General features: G+C 38.1%; 1 protein-coding gene across 6 annotated transcripts in view; it reads left to right on the plus strand.

Moving 5' to 3' along the window:
- The window catches only part of LOC126213321 (peroxynitrite isomerase THAP4-like), a 257176-nt gene that overhangs the window by 222885 nt on the left and 17325 nt on the right, over positions 1 to 16966 (plus strand). For 5 of the 6 annotated variants that reach the window (XM_049941013.1, XM_049941012.1, XM_049941016.1 and 2 more), the window contains 2 exons: positions 9840 to 9896; positions 14484 to 14524. In XM_049941013.1, the coding sequence (XP_049796970.1) occupies positions 9840 to 9896; positions 14484 to 14524 (98 nt within the window). The remainder of the gene's footprint in view (positions 1 to 9839; positions 9897 to 14483; positions 14525 to 16966) is intronic. The other variant, XM_049941014.1, reaches the window with a different exon arrangement.

Consider the following 16966-nt stretch of genomic DNA (forward strand, 5'->3'; position numbering starts at 1 on the left):
CAAACACCCCTCAAAGTTGTAACTTGGTTCTCAGGAAGGCCTACAAATGGAACTGGAATTGGTGAAATACTCATTATTGAGTGTATAAGTGAGGCTGTACGTGGAACAATTCACTGAGAAATACTGAAATTCTAGAAGTTGTTCATACCGTGTAAATTGTCGAATTCAAATTAGTTGTCAGAATAAGACACTCGGAAGCGACTTGGTATTACGTGTTGAATACTTGCTATCAGAATTTAAGTATCTGACAAGTTAATTAGTATATGGGAGGGCTTAATCTGTAGATCACATTATATGACCATGTGGCACGAATAAATACGGTAGCTGTCAAATTTCCATACCCTTTGGAGGAGGAGATTTGGCATAAGAAGAGTTTCATAGGTAATTTTCACTATTCTTTGAGTTCATTCTAAAACAGCAGTCATACACACTCAATTTAGAAGTAACAACTCTGTCTTTCACTATTAAGTCCATTTCAAGTGCTGTGGTATTGGAAGTCCTTCCAGTTAAAGTTAGTTAGTTCGCTGTTGTAAATAAATTGCCCACAGTTGCAGAATTTGGTGAATGTTTAAAGATTTCTTAAGAATCATGTTTATTACTTCAAGAATGAATTCTTATCTGCTCTGAAATGTGGCCGATTTGGAACTTCTAGAAAGAATAAGAACAGTGTGCGAAACCTGGTCTCGAACCTGCCTTTGTCTTTCGTGAGAAAGTGCTCTACCGACTGAACTATCTGGGCACGACTCACAGCCTGCCCTCACAGCTCCACTTCCACCTCTACATCATCTCCTATCTTCGAAACTTAACAGAAATCCTCCTGCATACCTCACAGGATGTGCAAGAGAACCTAAAGATTGGTATGAAAACTGCAGTGTTTTACTAGCAATGGATCTTGTGGAAGTGATTATAATGTGAATGACCTGAATTTTACCTCCATAGTAGTGCTGCTTCTCTTTGGTGCAGATCTTGCTGCAGTTATGTAGTTTATTGACAAGTTCTTAAATGATGAACATATCGAGCCTTGGTAAGCTCAAGACCTTTTCATATTTGAAGACCTCTGCAGTAAAATTCAGTAAGGGACAAGTAGCTTGTTTTGAGAAATTGTGGAGCGAAGTTTGAGCAAAATTTCATAAAGAAAATATTTCAGTCATGCGCAGTGTGATTTTCTAAAAAGTTTGTGTAAGTCATTGTTTTGAATTATGGGTCAATCCAAATGAAGTGGTCCTATAAAAATTAAGTTGGTAGTTTGACCATTTTTAAATATTTTAATTTTTTTATTTGTGATTATCCTGTAATTGAGAAGCACAGAAAAGTTTTAAAGAAAATTTTACCTTTCACCTTTACAGAATGACGGCCATTTTAGTTTGTAAGCGCACGTAGATGTTTCACTTTAGAGACGTTAGCAAAAATATGAATATCTCTGCACTGGGTTAAATTACAACATTGCAGTTGACATGATTGTTTTTAGAAACTTTTCCTCCACAACATTGTCTATTACACAAAATATCCTAAATTCAAAAATAACCAGTCAAAATGACCTTCGAAATTTGGTTACCCAAATTTTCAAAAATCCGATTTTTAGACCCAAAAATAGAAAACAAGTTGTGATGTATGAGAGTTTGTTCCTTCCCCCCTTCCCATATAGTTAGATATCATACACTACTAGCCTCATATAGAGCAAGAACACTTACAAATCTTTCCTTAATTTTTATGAATTTTTGAAATTTGAAAATTTTTATTTTTTGTAAAGTTTGGGGTTAGTTATCTCAGGTGGGACTGAACACAAAAATGATTTTTGCAAAGTTTGTGCATCTATATGATAGAAACATACTGTAAAAAATTCAACATTGATCTGTGAACAAAGATATGAATTTTTGAAAATGAGGAGATAATTCACATTACTCTACAACTGATCTTATGGCTGTTGCCTATTGATGTGTGATATTAGTGAGATATAATCAATTATTATTGAAGTAAGGTACTGAATTATATACAAAAAGAGGAAACACACTGAAATTAATTTGTATTATTTTGACGTACTTAAAATAAATATTTTCAGTTAACATCCTTAGAGATGTGACTGTTCCTGAACCTGGTGGGGAATGTTAAGAACACTTATTTCTTCAGACAGCTTCTGTGATTTAGAATAAGACCTCCCAGTTGCTGTGGTTAGTTCAAGCACGGAAAACATTTTTCATTAGTATCCGGACTTTGACGCTAGTAGATTTCTTGAATGATGTTCTTGGGCCAGCTGGGTGGTAAAAATGCACAAAAACATCATTGTTTTCCAAACTTATTCTTTCAACCACTGCAAGCTACCACTGTCCATCATACACACATGCCACTATGTCATTCAACGTCAAAGCCAGAAGAGATGTAATTTTACTGACACAATGATCCTCATTAATTTTGGTTTCTGATGTTACATAGCATCGAACTAAGATTTCTGCAGTGCCAAGGAATTTGTGGAAATGCTCTGTTCCATTTATTGCTATACAATTTTGAAATCTGGTTTGAAGCGTTTTCATATGCTGAACCATTTCTTCTTTCTTGATCAGAAAATAGGTAATGCCTATAATACAGGGTGGTTCAAAAAGAATACCACAACTTTAGGAATTTAAAACTCTGCAACGACAAAAGGCAGAGCTAAGCACTATCTGTCGGCGATTAAGGGAGCTATAAAGTTTCATTTAGTTGTACATTTGTTCGCTTGAGGCGCTGTTGACTAGGCGTCAGTGTCAGTTGATGCTAAGATGCCGACCGCTCAACAGATGTTTAGTGATGAAGCAACTTTCCACACTAACGGGAAAGTCAACCGTCACAATGTCTGTATATGGGGCACTGAGAATCCGCGGGAAACAACTCACTATGAACGTGACTCGCCTAAGGTGAACGTTTTCTGTGCCATTTCAGCCAATAAAGTTTTTGGTCCCTTTTCCTTCGAAGGTGCTACTGTAACTGGACTACAGTATCTGGAGATGTTAGAGAATTGGCTGTTCCGTCAGCTCGAACAAGAAGCACAATAATTCATATTTCAGCAGGATGGAGCGCCACCACATTGGCACTTATCTGTCCATAACTACCTGAACGTCAACTACCCGAGGCGATGGATCGGCCGCCAGGCAGCCCGTGACAGAGCACTTCATCACTGGCCTCCAAGAAGCCCTGATCTTACCCCCTGTGATTTTTTCTTATGGGGGTATGTTAAGGATATGGTGTTTCGGCCACCTCTCCCAGCCACCATTGATGATTTGAAACGAGAAATAACAGCAGCTATCCAAACTGTTACGCCTGATATGCTACAGAGAGTGTGGAACGAGTTGGAGTATCGGGTTGATATTGCTCGAGTGTCTGGAGGGGGCCATATTGAACATCTCTGAACTTGTTTTTGACTGAAAAAAAACCTTTTTAAATACTCTTTGTAATGATGTATAACAGAAGGTTATATTATGTTTCTTTCATTAAATACACATTTTTAAAGTTGTGGTATTCTTTTTGAATCACCCTGTATTATCCCTACAAAAGACATACGTGTCCTGTACTGTGAGAATTTGGTCTGTGATTGGTCTTTGTAGGCCGGCTTTACTTATTTCACGTTTTGTTATACCTCCTACTCCATCACATGCATTTTTACCATGGCAAGATGCAAAAAAGTGTCATTCAGCCTCCAACCCAAAGTCTATTTTGTGGTTGCACTTATTTGAAAAATTCTTTTTGTTCTTATACTGACTACCACTTCCATCTGAAAAGTATATCAGCTTCTCAACCTTAGGAAAATGTTCCTTTATGTAATTTATTACATACTTTTGAAACACATCTACAGCCGAAGTGTTGTGCTCCGAGTAGTCACTTAGAATACAAATTGAAGAACTGCAAACTTCATCTTTCTTCTTTTTAAAGTAGAGAATAAATGGATGCACTGTTGCCTAGTCATTGTCCCAGTGGTACCCTTGTATTGCATCTTGGATCACCAATGTAAAATTTTCTGCAAAATCAGCTAGCACTATACATTCAGTTTCATGAAGTTGTGCTTTTTTGTCCTTCAAAAACTTACTTTGGATTTTAGAAACATATTGGTGACTTCTGAGGTTTTGTAAATTATCAATTAGAGATTCCAAGTACTCTTCATGGGATTTAACCATTGTTATCATTTCTGCCCTGTCAGTTGTGATCCACTGTTGGAAGTTAATACTTTTTGGCATTTCCTCATCATATTCGTGAAACAATTCAATAGCCATTTCCTTACCAGGGCATTTATTACACAAACCCTTCATGTAGTCATAACTGTTAGTGTTACAGACAATTAAATCTAGTAATTATTTGTGCTTAAGATCACTTGAGTTTTGCACCTGCAATCATCAGTTTGTCGTTTTGATGATATAAACAAACACATACAGTGTGTGTCCCTGAGGATCCAGCCAAAATATTGTGAATTATACCACTACAAACTTATTTTACATAACGACATACAAATGTGGGCAAGAACCGTGTGAAATCCTTACGTGCTATTTGAACATCAGTGATAATATATTATAATTTATTAGTATTTAGTTCCATAAGTAATACTATTCTAGGTACATACAATAAGACTTTGTTTCGTATAAGAGCCACTGTCTTCAACCATGTCTTTGACAAAATTGCAAACAACAGCGGAGGTCACAAAATTTTGACCTTCCAATTTTGCGTTTAGGATGAGAATTTTTGAAAGGTGCATAAAGTTCATTTGAATTTGACAGCACTAGTCGTTTCTGCTTTGTTACTTTAACTCCATTTATAATAACTATTTTGCTATCTTTGCAACTTGGGCCATTCTACTGTTTTCATCATCTTCAAAAAACTGCTTGAGCTTTTTAATTGTTTCTTCACTTGTACCTACTCCTTTCTTCTTTCCTAAAACTGGAAGAATGCCTTGCTCTTTCACTAATTTTCGGGTTAGTTTAACCAAACGATGAGAGACGTTGAATTCATGAACTATTTTTTCTCTTGACCATGAGTCGGGGAGCAAACTTAAAATTTTAACTTTCTCATCTTTAGATGTCCCTGAACATTTAATTTTTAATTTCTCTATTAACTTCAAATATTCAGTGTCTGATGATGCTGGTGGTAGGTTTTCTTCTTCTTTAGAAATAATGTTGGTATCTGTATTATTAAAGCATGATTCCAAGTCTCTTCTAGTTTTGCCCAAAATTTGTTGTACTTTATTTTCTATAGCTACTTTTCTTTTTCTGCTACTTAATTTTATTATTTTTGAGGCATTAGATACATCTAACTTAGAACAAGCAAAATCCATTATGCTAACAGCTTCCTCATTAGGAATATAAATGTCATTAACAAGGTTACATGATTCTGGTTCTGGATTCACAACAAATATTTTTGAGTAACAATTTGGGCACAGGGCATTTCCAGGAATCTCATTACGTTTCACTTGGGACACTGTTTCACTCTCACATAACAAGGACAAATGTTCAAGTTTTTCCTTCAAACCTTTAGTGATAGGCTTTTTATGAACTTAAAGTGGATCACAGCGTTTTCTTACAAAAATGTGGTTGTACTTCAGAATATATTTCTTCTCATGATAATCGCACACTGATGTTACAGAAGAACTTACTCGAAATTTAAACAAATTTTGCCTAACTTCATCAAAGTCATTGACATCTTTCAAGTTTTTTGAACCTGAACCATAAACTGTTTTGTGATACACTTCACTTGTTATCTGTCCAACAGAGCACTGTTCATCCATGTTATTGCATCCCAGTTAATCTCTCAAAATTAATTACAAATTCCACACACAAAAAAGTACATAACTCATTCTACACTCTTGAAGTACGTACATCCAGTCCAACAGAGGTTTCAGAACAGACTGACTACAACAATGCCACACCCAGCAATAATGTACTTCTTTATTGACAATAAACCTAAATATAAATGGGAATTTTTATTACCACAGAACAAAACCGAAAGCTCCTATTGTTCAATATTTCATTATTAAAAGTAAATAAACTAAATGAATATTGAGTGATAGTGTTAACTAAATATATGTCACAATTAAATTTTATCACGATGAAACAATAAACCATTCATATAGCGCACAGCCATAAGATCAGTTGTAATGTGAATTATTTCCTCATTTTCAAAACTTTGTAACTTTGTTTACAGTCAGATATCAATGTTGGAATTTTTACAGTACGTTGCTACCATATAGGTGTACAAACTGTGGACATATCATATTTTTATATTCAATCCCACCTGAGATAACTAACCCCAAACTTTACAAAAGACGAAAATTTTCAGATTTCAAAAATTCATAAAAAATTAAGGAAACATTTGTAAGTGTTCTTGCTCTATATGAGGCTAGTAGTGTGTGATATCCAACTATAGGAAAAATAGACCATCATAAATGACTCCTTGTTTGTTATTTTTGGGCCTAAAAAGTGGATTTTTGAAAATTTGGATACCAAACTTTGGAGGTCAAATATAGGGCAATCACATATAAAAAAATTAAAATGTTTAAAAATGGTCAACTAACCATCACTGGACCACTTCATATGGGTTAACCCTTATGTTTACAGTAACATATTTTTAAAATGCTGACCTCCTTATACTGCTCTTCATTTCTGTCTGTCTATGTCTACATGTACACGACTGCTCTGCAATTCACACTCCAGGGCCTGGCAGAGGATTCATCAAACAACTTTCGCTCTCTTTCGTTGCCTTTCCACTCTCGAGCGTTGCGCAGGTAGAACAAACACTGAAATCTTTCCGTGCGAGCTGTGATTCCTCTTATTTTATTGCAATGATCATACCTCCCAGTGTATGTGGTTATCAGCAAAATCCTCTCACATTCGGGGGCAAAGTTGGAGATTGAAAGTTTGTGGAAAGATCTCTCCACAGCAAAAACACCTTTGTTCTAATGATTGCCACCCCATTTCATGTATCGTGTCCACGACAGTCATCCCTATTTCGTGATAACACAAAATGAGCTGCTCTTGTTTGAACTTGTCCTTTCTCAATCATACCTGGTATCGACCCAATACTGCAGCACAGGATGGACAAACATAGTCTAGGCAGTCTCTCTAGTGGATTTGTTACATCTCCTAAGTGTTCTGCCAAATAAAATGCATCTTTAGTCTGCTTTCCCCAGAAGATTATCTATGTGATTATACGAATTTGTTGTTTGTAACTGTAATCCCTGGGTATTTAGTTAAATTTAAGCTTTTAGATTTGTGATTTATTGTGTAACTAAAATTTTAGTGAATTCTTTTTTATTGCCCATGTGGATGACATCACACTTTCCATAATTTGGGGTCAGTTGCCACTTTTTGCGCCATGGAGATACATTGTCTAAATCATTTTGCAATTGGTTTTGTTCTCCTGATGATCTTACAAGGCAGTATATGACAGCATAACCTCCAAACAATATAAGGGGGCTGCTCGGATTGTCTCCTAAATCGTTTATGCAGATCAGGAAGAGTAAAGGGCCATAGAACACTTCCTCTGGGAATGCCAGACATCAGTTCTGTTCTACCTGATGGCTTTTCATCAGTTACTACAAACTGAGACATTTCTGATGGGAAATCACAAATATGGTTACAGAATTGAAAAGATGTCTGTAGACATGCAATTTAGTTGGAAGCCACTTGTGAGGAATTCTTTGAAAAGCCTTTTGGTAACTTTGGTAATTGGTAGCTTACTATAGTAATGATTAAGCCAGGTGCCTGAGGTTAATTACACCCACCAGTAGGTGAGGAAGCTGATGACCAGATCAGTTGGTACGGCAGCTGTAAGGTAGCAAAAGCGAGTAGCACTGAGGTAGCATATTGCTTGTTCATGTTACTCAGTAAAGTGGAATACACTCTTTGAAAATCTGACCATATCAGGGATAGGATACAGGGATTGGAAGGTTATCTTCGAGTTGTACAGAAGCAGGACTGCAACTATATGAGTCGAAGGATGTAAAAGGTAGGCAGTGGTTGAGAAGGGAGTGAAGCAGGTTGTAGCCTATCCTCCATGTTACTGTGTGTGTGTGTGTGTGTGTGTGTGTGTGTGTGTGTGTGTGTGTGTGTGCCAAGTGTGTTTGAAAGGGAGTTTGCCGACAACATTCCATTTTTGTCAGAGATGGTGAAGAATTTGAAAGGGCAGCTGAATGGACTGCATAGTGTCGTAAAAGACATTGTACCGAAACCATTCATTTCTTACAGGTAGTTTTGAATTTCATTGATCTGCTTATTTTTTCTTTTTGTCATGGAAATATTGGAATGTTTATTTAGACGCAATAAAAACAATGGAGGAATGTGTTTTAAATAAACAAAGGGATACTTTTAATTCAATAACTTTTAGCACAGAATTTGTTTAATGTTTCAAAGAGATATTTTTTCCTTGGTTTTTAGTTTATTGTTTTGAAGATACTCCAACTTGTCTTTGCATGGTGTCTCAGGCTCTCGATAGTCCTAATGTCCAATTACATTGTCACTGCCAATAGTGCATCTTTCTTATTTATTGTCATTTTTGTTTGTATTGTTAGAAACACAGGCTCTCTTTACTCAATTGCGGCAATCATGATGGAAATCACACCCAGATATTTAATGAAAGAATTGTCGTGGGGCTTGCTACTGAGTATTTGGGAAGGGGGGGGGGGGATGCGTGGGTGAGTTTCTATGATAGCAACTTGCAACAGCAAGAGTTCTTACAAAAGATACCGTGCATAATATTGGCATTATCTTCAAATAGTGCAGTCCCTAGTTCCATTCAATGAACATACTGCTTCCTTGTGAATGCTCTGGATTGATACATTCATAAGGAAGATCCCCAGGAGTGGGATGTATCCATCATAAAATATAAATGTTTGAAAATGCTGCTCTGTCATTAAAAAACAAAAGGCAAAATAATCTGTTTATATTTGCTGAACAATGGTGTCAAAAATGTATAAGTTAAAATATGTAACTTTGTTATGACAATCTTCATACCAACCTTTAACACACCATTTCCTGTTGCACTGCGAATAAATGAATGTAGATAAGGATTTGAATGAAAGAAAGGCTTGTAGATAAATTGAAATTCAAGGAAATTGAGGATTAAAAATAAGGAAGATGGATGAAAATGTAAATTAGTGAAGTGGAAGAAATTAAATTCAAATTAATATACAAAAATAATTATTATCACACATACAAAGATCCACAATGAAACAAGAATGATAGAAAGAAAAATGAGAGCATATAAGAGAGTTTATGCAGTGATTAAAATGATGTGGGAAAGGATTAGAAATTAAAACAATACATTTAAACCAGTTAACTGACTAAAATTTGTCAGTCATTTCGATAAGGATTTAAAAATAAAATTCTCAAACCATGTGATGAGATTCAACACACAGCTTCCAGTGCATCAGGTATGTATCTTAACCACTACCCTGCATCACCACTCTCGAAATTACTATTATTTTGTAGGCACTAAGAGTTAACACATAAAATTGTTTTTCATCAATTACTCGCAAAAGACGACCTGCTAACAGAAAGGCTGCAGGGTGTGATACCTGCAACCATAACATACGCTACTGTATAGGTGGTTTCAAAAGTTGATCCCTCATGTGAGGACTTCCGCTTGTCAGAGAAGTTGGAGTTTATATGAAGATGTACTGTAATTTCACTAATTTGCAAATGAAATAGCAATGGATGAAAAAATGATCCCATGGACTTTTTGACCACTCACATGCTGTGTGGTGGCTTGCAGACAGCATCTGTAGTAGTAGTAGTAGTAGTAGTAGCAGTAGCAGTAGCAGTAGCACTACTACAGACATTGTGTAACATTGGAAACTTAACTGTTTGTGTTTGTTTGTATGTTTTCAGTCATGTGAACAAATGGGTCATGATCAGGAACTGCCAGTTATCATCAAAGAAGAAATTGTAAGTACATGGTGGCCACATTTGTTGGGTATCTTCTGCAATAGAAAACTATTAGTTTCTACATTGTAGCACCAGTATAGAGTATATGAGCAATTTATTGATACATAGGAGGTGTACAGTGTGCTGTTGTATACTGGAATTTTTCTGTCTTTATACAATGTTAAAGTAACTTACGGGAATGCAGCTTTGTGGTTTGATGCCTTTCTGTTTCTCTTGTAAGTTGATATGTTATTTACAAGCCCATTTTTGTTAATTTCTCTTGATATGTTCATAAGAAGCCTACAGAAGTTTACTGGTATCAAAGAAAGGTCTCAGTTTGAGGATGACGTCTCTCAAAATGTACATTTGGAGCACAGCATTGTACAGAAGTGAATTCTAGGCTGTGGGAAAACCGGGAAAGAAGAGGAATGAAGCATTTGAGATATGATTTATAGAAGGCTACTGAAAAATTAAGTGGACTGAAAAGAGAAGACGTCAAATAGTTCTCTGCAGAGTTGGTGAGGAATGGACTGGGTGAGAAACACATGGTATAGGAAGGAGCAGGATCATAGGCCACTTGTGAGGCTTCGAAGGCAGAGGCGTCAGTAGCATCCGGGTCTCGAGATTGTGTCCACGTGTGACACACGCAGCACATAAGCTGGGTGTACCCTCTGGCGAGCAGGTGGTCCTGTTCAGCTTGGTGTCCGTGTGTGGAAGTATTGACCACGTGCCATTTCAGTTCCTGTTAGATGGCCTGGTATTGTTATCCCAGAGGCGAGAGGTGTGACCCAGGTACAGGTAGAAGTGCAACCGTTTGGCAGTTGCTGCAGTACGGTCGAGAATCTCTCGACACGGCCGAGTGTATCCCGGAAGGAGTTTGGGAGTGGAGTTTTCAGATTGATCAGCAGACACCACCTGAGCTTGTACCACTGAGAAAATATACAGACTGTGAAGTAAGCAAAGTGTTAGATCTGACAACAGGTAGTCTGAAGGGTTACTGTGAGGTTTGTGTTACAGGCAACTACTTATTTTGCCAACTGTAAGCCTGCCTGAAATTTATTCAAGTTACAAGAAGGCAACAGAACTGTAACAGAGTAATGCAGCAGGTGTGTGGCTGTCTCACACATGTACGAAGCCAACAAACGCTTTACACAGTGTGTCTAAGTTAGTATGTTGCAGACAACATGTACAGAAATCTACCTCGGCTCAGTGGACTCCATTCCTAATGACTTTCTCATTTTGTGTTCAGCTATCCTACGGTCTGTGTCGGCAGTCTGTTTACTGGCTGGACTACGCCTACCTCCGGTTCTTGTGTTCCCACGGTTTCTTTGCTTCAGCTCACAGTTTCCACAGGTTCGTCGCTCGATGCGAGTTGCTGGGTGTGAGTGTTTCGGTTGTGGTTGATAAAGGACGAAAAGGTCTTCCAATAGGAGCCTTGTGGAAATATTGCTGCTAGTGCACAGCTCTGGGCTGAGAAGTGAATATGGGCTGTTGACAGTGAATAGTCAGCTGGAAACTGTATAGCCATTAAACAATCTTGGTTACTGACAGAATAAACTTGTCTGAGGCTCTTTGCAGTAGTGTGGCAGATATGAAGAATGTGCAGGGTAGCAGCTAGTCAAGGAAATTTTAAGGAATGGGCTTAAAAATTCGGAGGTCTTGGTCAAGTGTTTGCAAGTTTTCTCCCCGAGTCACTTCAGCTGTGCCTACGTGACTAAAGCTGCCTGCCTTTCAGAACTGAGGCAGCTCGTGTGGGAGGCAGCTCGTGTGGATTCTGGAAGGTTCTGGAGAGCAGAACTGTCACTTCTCTTTCTAGTGATTCAGACATAGAACAGGCATCTTCTCCTCCTCCTCCTCCTCCTCCTCCTCTTCCCCCCACCCCCAACCCTCTCCTCCTATTTCTGCTTTCCCTTGAAGTTCTCAGTTGCAATAATTGTTCCACTTCTGCTTAATCTTCCTCTCAAACCACCCTCTCTTTTCACAAAGTACTATAATCTCCGGAATGAAGTCCATCACAGTGCTTACCAATGTGCTATGTTTCACCTACTGTGTTGCCTCCCTTTTATCTTTCTTCCTCATCGCTACAATAGGTGGGTCGTCCTCAACTGCCCTCCTATCCTCACTGATGATTCCACTGACAGTTCTGAGGGTTCATCTAGTTTTTTTGTATATTTGTGTCTCTATTACCAGTACACGAAATGTCCCCTGTTGAACATAAGTACTGCCTTCTTGTATTTCTGATGTCATTTTTTCACTGGATTCACCGAGCTCTGATTTTCCAGACACAGTCTTTCGAACTTTCAGGATGTTCACGACTCTACAGAGATCGGACAGCTGTTTTTCCGTTCTGTGCACACGACTTGTGTGCTGCCACGAGGACCTGTCTATACACAGTACCCCGTCTGATCCAGACAACCCTACACAATAAGGAACTGGGCATTAGATGTTGCAAGACGTGGAGTGCACAGTACAAAAGGAGGTGGGGAGGACGTGTTGTCAGTAGAGAAGCAGTAACAGGAGTACGGATCGGTCAGGACAGCTCGGTGACTCTGAATGTGGACCAGTCGTTAGACGTCACCTGAGTAACAGATCCGTCAGAGGTATTTCGACCCTTCTCGAACTGCCAGAGTTGACGATTGGTGATGTGACTGTGAAGCGAGAACGTGAAGTAACGACTACAGCTCAGTCGAGACAGGTAGATCTCGTGTACTGACGGACGAGGACTATCGAGCATTGCGGAAGGAGTCACTCGTGATTTCCAGAGTGCTCCCAACAGTCCAGCCAGCACAGTGACTGTGCGTAAGGAGTGGAAAAGAAGGGGTGCAGTGGTTGAGCATCTCCTGATAGCTGTGTGTTTCTGTAGTCACTGATAAGCTACACTTCAGGTAGGGTAAAGAAAACGCCACTGAACATTGAATGAAGTGACACTGAAACAAGCAGTGTGGAGCGAAGAATCGTGCTATACCCTGTGGCAATAGGATGGAAGGGTTTGGGTTTGGCAAATGTCTAGAGAATGTTACCTGTGATACAGTATGGGGTGGTTTATCACATTTACGGTGTGCTCCTCTTATTGTGCTTACAAAAACGCGGAATGCTTAAAGTTATGGACAAATTTCGCAACATTGTGTATTACCTACATTAGAAGAATAGTTCAGAGACGATTGTTGATTTATCGGCACTACAGTACACCCTGTCATACAGCAGCATTTTTTCTGACAGTAGTTTTTTTTGGCAAAAAACATTCCTGAAATGGTCTGCCAACCAGTCCTGAGTTCCAACCGGAACCCAGTGGAACATCTTTGTAATGAGTTAGAACATCGTGTTTGCTTCAGACCCCAGTGTCTGACATCACACATCATCTGGTATCAGCTCTTGGGGATACTGGGCTGTCATTCCTTCACAGACATTCAGACATCTCATTGAGAGTGTATCCCGCAGAGTTCCAACTGCCAATAAAGGTGAAGGTTGGGGACAACACACATTAAAAGTCCACTAATAGGTGTCCAGATACTCTGATGAGATGGAGTATATGTGTGCTTATTTATACTTAAAGAGGATTGTTATTAATGCTGTGACTATGAGGGTGGTTTGAAAAGTTCTCGGAATCAACACGACAGATCAGCGCTAGCGCAACGAGTTGTTCACGTGCTATTCATTCGACTGTTGCCTGTAAACACGTGCCACATCAGTGCTCTTTGAAGAGAGCTGTAGCTGTGATGTGGCTCTTGTTGCTTTCCCGCATAGCGATTTGCGAAGATGGAAAAAAGTAAAGATCCGAGCAGTGATTAAGTACTTTGTAAAGAAAGGCATGTAAGCAAAGGATATTCGTGCCAATTTCCAGAATACACTGGAGGACTCTGCTCCTTCATATTCAACTGTTTCCAAGCGGACAAATGAATTCAAATTTGGTCAGGAGAGCTTAGATGATGATCCGTGCAGTGGTTGGCCAAGATGTGTCACTAATCCAGAAATCATTGAAAAAGTGCACAAAATGGTCAGAGGATCGTCGATTTAAAGTGCTTGAAATTGCTTACGCTTACCAGATGTCATCTGATAGGATATATCACATTTTAACTGAAGAACTAGAAATGAAAAAATTATCTACAACATTGGTGCCGTGACAAGACAATGTGCACCCGCACACATGCCTTCACCGTGTCAAAATTACACGAATTAAGGTATGAATTGTTGCCACACCCACCTTATCCACCTGATATGGCTCTGTTAGACTTTGGTCTCTTCCCGAAACTGAAAATTTTTCTTGCTGGTTGAAGATTCACTTCAAACAAGGAATTGATAGCTGGAGTTGACAACTATTTTGCAGGCCTGGAGGAAACTCATTTTCGAGATGGGATCCAGGCACTGGAACATCGTTGGACTGAGTGCATTAATCTACCAGCAGACTACTATGAAAAATAAAAAAAAAGTTTCAGTGATGTTAGTGCTTTTTTTTCTGTTCTGTTCTGAGAACTCTTTAAACCACCCTTGTAACATTGCTTTTTGTTTGTGGTTGAAATTGTGTTCCTTTCAGCTAGATGCCTTTGTTATTTCAACATTTTATATATGACTCGTAGGTATTTTGCAATTTGTGTGTTTTGTTTGTTGCAGGACTGTGACGATTACATCGATCCATTCAGCGTTTCAAAGAGGTAAGGTGTATAATAGGTAATGTGCCTTATGTTGGTACTTTGGAGTACGGTCATAGTGCAGACAAGGTGTTGAGCAGTGTACAAAAACAAAGGACACTTCCTGAAATACCAGGCCATGCCCTTCGTAAGAGCTAACAAATAAATATGTGTCAAGCCGATCAGCTGTTGCATTACATGATAGAGACTATTAATCTGGCCAGTTCACAAACTCCGCTAAAAGTTATAACTTGATTATCTAGATTACCTACAAATGAAACTGGAATTGGTTAAATATAAATCATTGTGTATGGAAGTGAGGCTGTACATGGAACAATTCACTGAGTAATACTGAAATTCTAGAAGTTGTTCATACCCTGTAAATTGTCAGTCTCAAATTAGTTGTCAGAGTAAGACACTGGGAAGCAATGTAGTATTACGTGTTCAGTATTTGCTATCAGTGTGGAATTCATCAGAATTTAAGTATCTGACAAGTTAATTAGTATATGGGGGGCTTGTAGATCACATTATATGACCATGTGGGATAAATAAATACGATAACAGTCAAATTTCCGTGGCAAAATTCTATACGCTTTGAAGTAGGAGATTTGGAATAAGAAGAGTTTCATAGGTAATATTCAATATTCTTTGAGTTTATTCTAAAACAGCAGTCATACACACACTCAATTTAGAAGTTACAACTCTGTCTTTCACTATAAGTCCATTAGAAGAGATATGGGATTGGCAGTTAGTTCACTGTTGTAAATAAACGGCTCACAGTTGCAGAATTTGGTGAATGTTTAAAGATTTCTCAAGAATCGTGTTTATTACTTCAGGAACGAGTTTTTTATCTGTATTGGAATGTGTGCTGATTTGGAATTTCCTGTCAGAATAAAAAGTGTGTGCCAAACCATGGCTCAAATCTGCCTTCACCTTTTGTGAGAAAGTGCTCTACCGACTGAACTATCCAGGCACGACTCACAGCCTGCCCTCACAGCTCTACTTCCACCTCTACCTCATCTCCTATCTTCGAAACTTCACGGAAAATCTCCTGTATACCTCATAGGACGTGCAAGAGAACCCAAAGATTGGTATGAAAACTACGGTTCTTTACTAGTAATTGACCTTCTGCGGGTGATTATAATGTGTAATGTGACTGACATAATTTTACATATATAGCACTGCTGCTTCTCTTTGGTGCAAATCGTGCTGCAGTTATTTGGTTTATTGACTAGTTTTTAAATGATGAACACAACACTGCCGTGGTTAGCTCAAGACCTCCTCATATTTGAAGACCTTTCCAGTAAACAGCAGTACGGGACAAGTTGGTGGTTTTGAGAAATTGCGAAGTAAAGTTTCAGTAAAATTTCATAAATAAAATATGTCACCCATGTGCAATGTGATATTTTAAAAATTTGCGTGAGTCATTGTTTTCAAATATGCTTACAGTAACAAAATATTTTTAAAATGCTGAGCTCAAAACAAAAATTGTACGTTTAAAAATTTGCCAATGTGCACTTGACATTGTTTCCCTGCAAACTTAGTGCATTTAAAATGGGCTAATATGGACTTCCCACTGTTCTTGCGGGACAAATTAATGAAAAATGACTGTGAAACAAACAAAAAGAAGTTTAAAATGTTCCGATTGTTTCATTCTTCATACTAAAATTTGCATTAACAATTTTCTCAGTAATAAAGTATAACAACCTTGAAAATTAATTTGTGTTCCAACACATTAGAAAATTTATTTTAGCAAGCACCTTACTTCATCGTGTAAACAATGCTAAGAGTATACTGTAACATTTGCTATCACTCCCTCACATAAAATCACATAAACTATGGTAAAGGACACAATTTGACATTGTTTACACATTTAATTAAATATTCAAATTTATCTGGTTATCAACCTGAATTGCAGTTGCATTTGAGAATATAGTCACCCACATCATCCTCAGATTTGTACAATTTGCCTCTGAAAAGCATTTTCCTGGCACAAATACTACTCGTTACCACTGATAACAGCAATGCTTTTGACTTTTCACACTGTTTATATCCACCCATAGTGACAAAATTATTAGTGAAAATAAAAAATTGCCTTCTCTTGGTTTATCGTGGAATTTTTAACTGATAAGAGTAAAGCACATCACTTACCACATTTTGTACTGACTGTCACTTACCACTGTTTACTGGCAAGGTCTTCATTCGTTGACACCAGTAATGTGATGATGGTCAGCTTGTAATCAATAACTTAGTCAGTTCATATACCACACTTTCTCCATAGCTGAACAGTTAGTGTTGCCGCCTTTGGTGCAGAATGACCCAGGTTCTATTGCCAGTATGCCTTTCTATCACATTCAGCCAATTACTGAGAGACCTGCAGTACTGTGTATAACTCTAAACTGTGGTGTGTATTAAGGTTTTTCAGATTAAGAAATCCTTGCTCGAAGGTGAAAGAAGTGATGAGTA

The sequence above is a fragment of the Schistocerca nitens genome, chromosome 11 (genome assembly GCF_023898315.1).
Source record: "Schistocerca nitens isolate TAMUIC-IGC-003100 chromosome 11, iqSchNite1.1, whole genome shotgun sequence".
NCBI lineage: Eukaryota > Metazoa > Arthropoda > Insecta > Orthoptera > Acrididae > Schistocerca > Schistocerca nitens.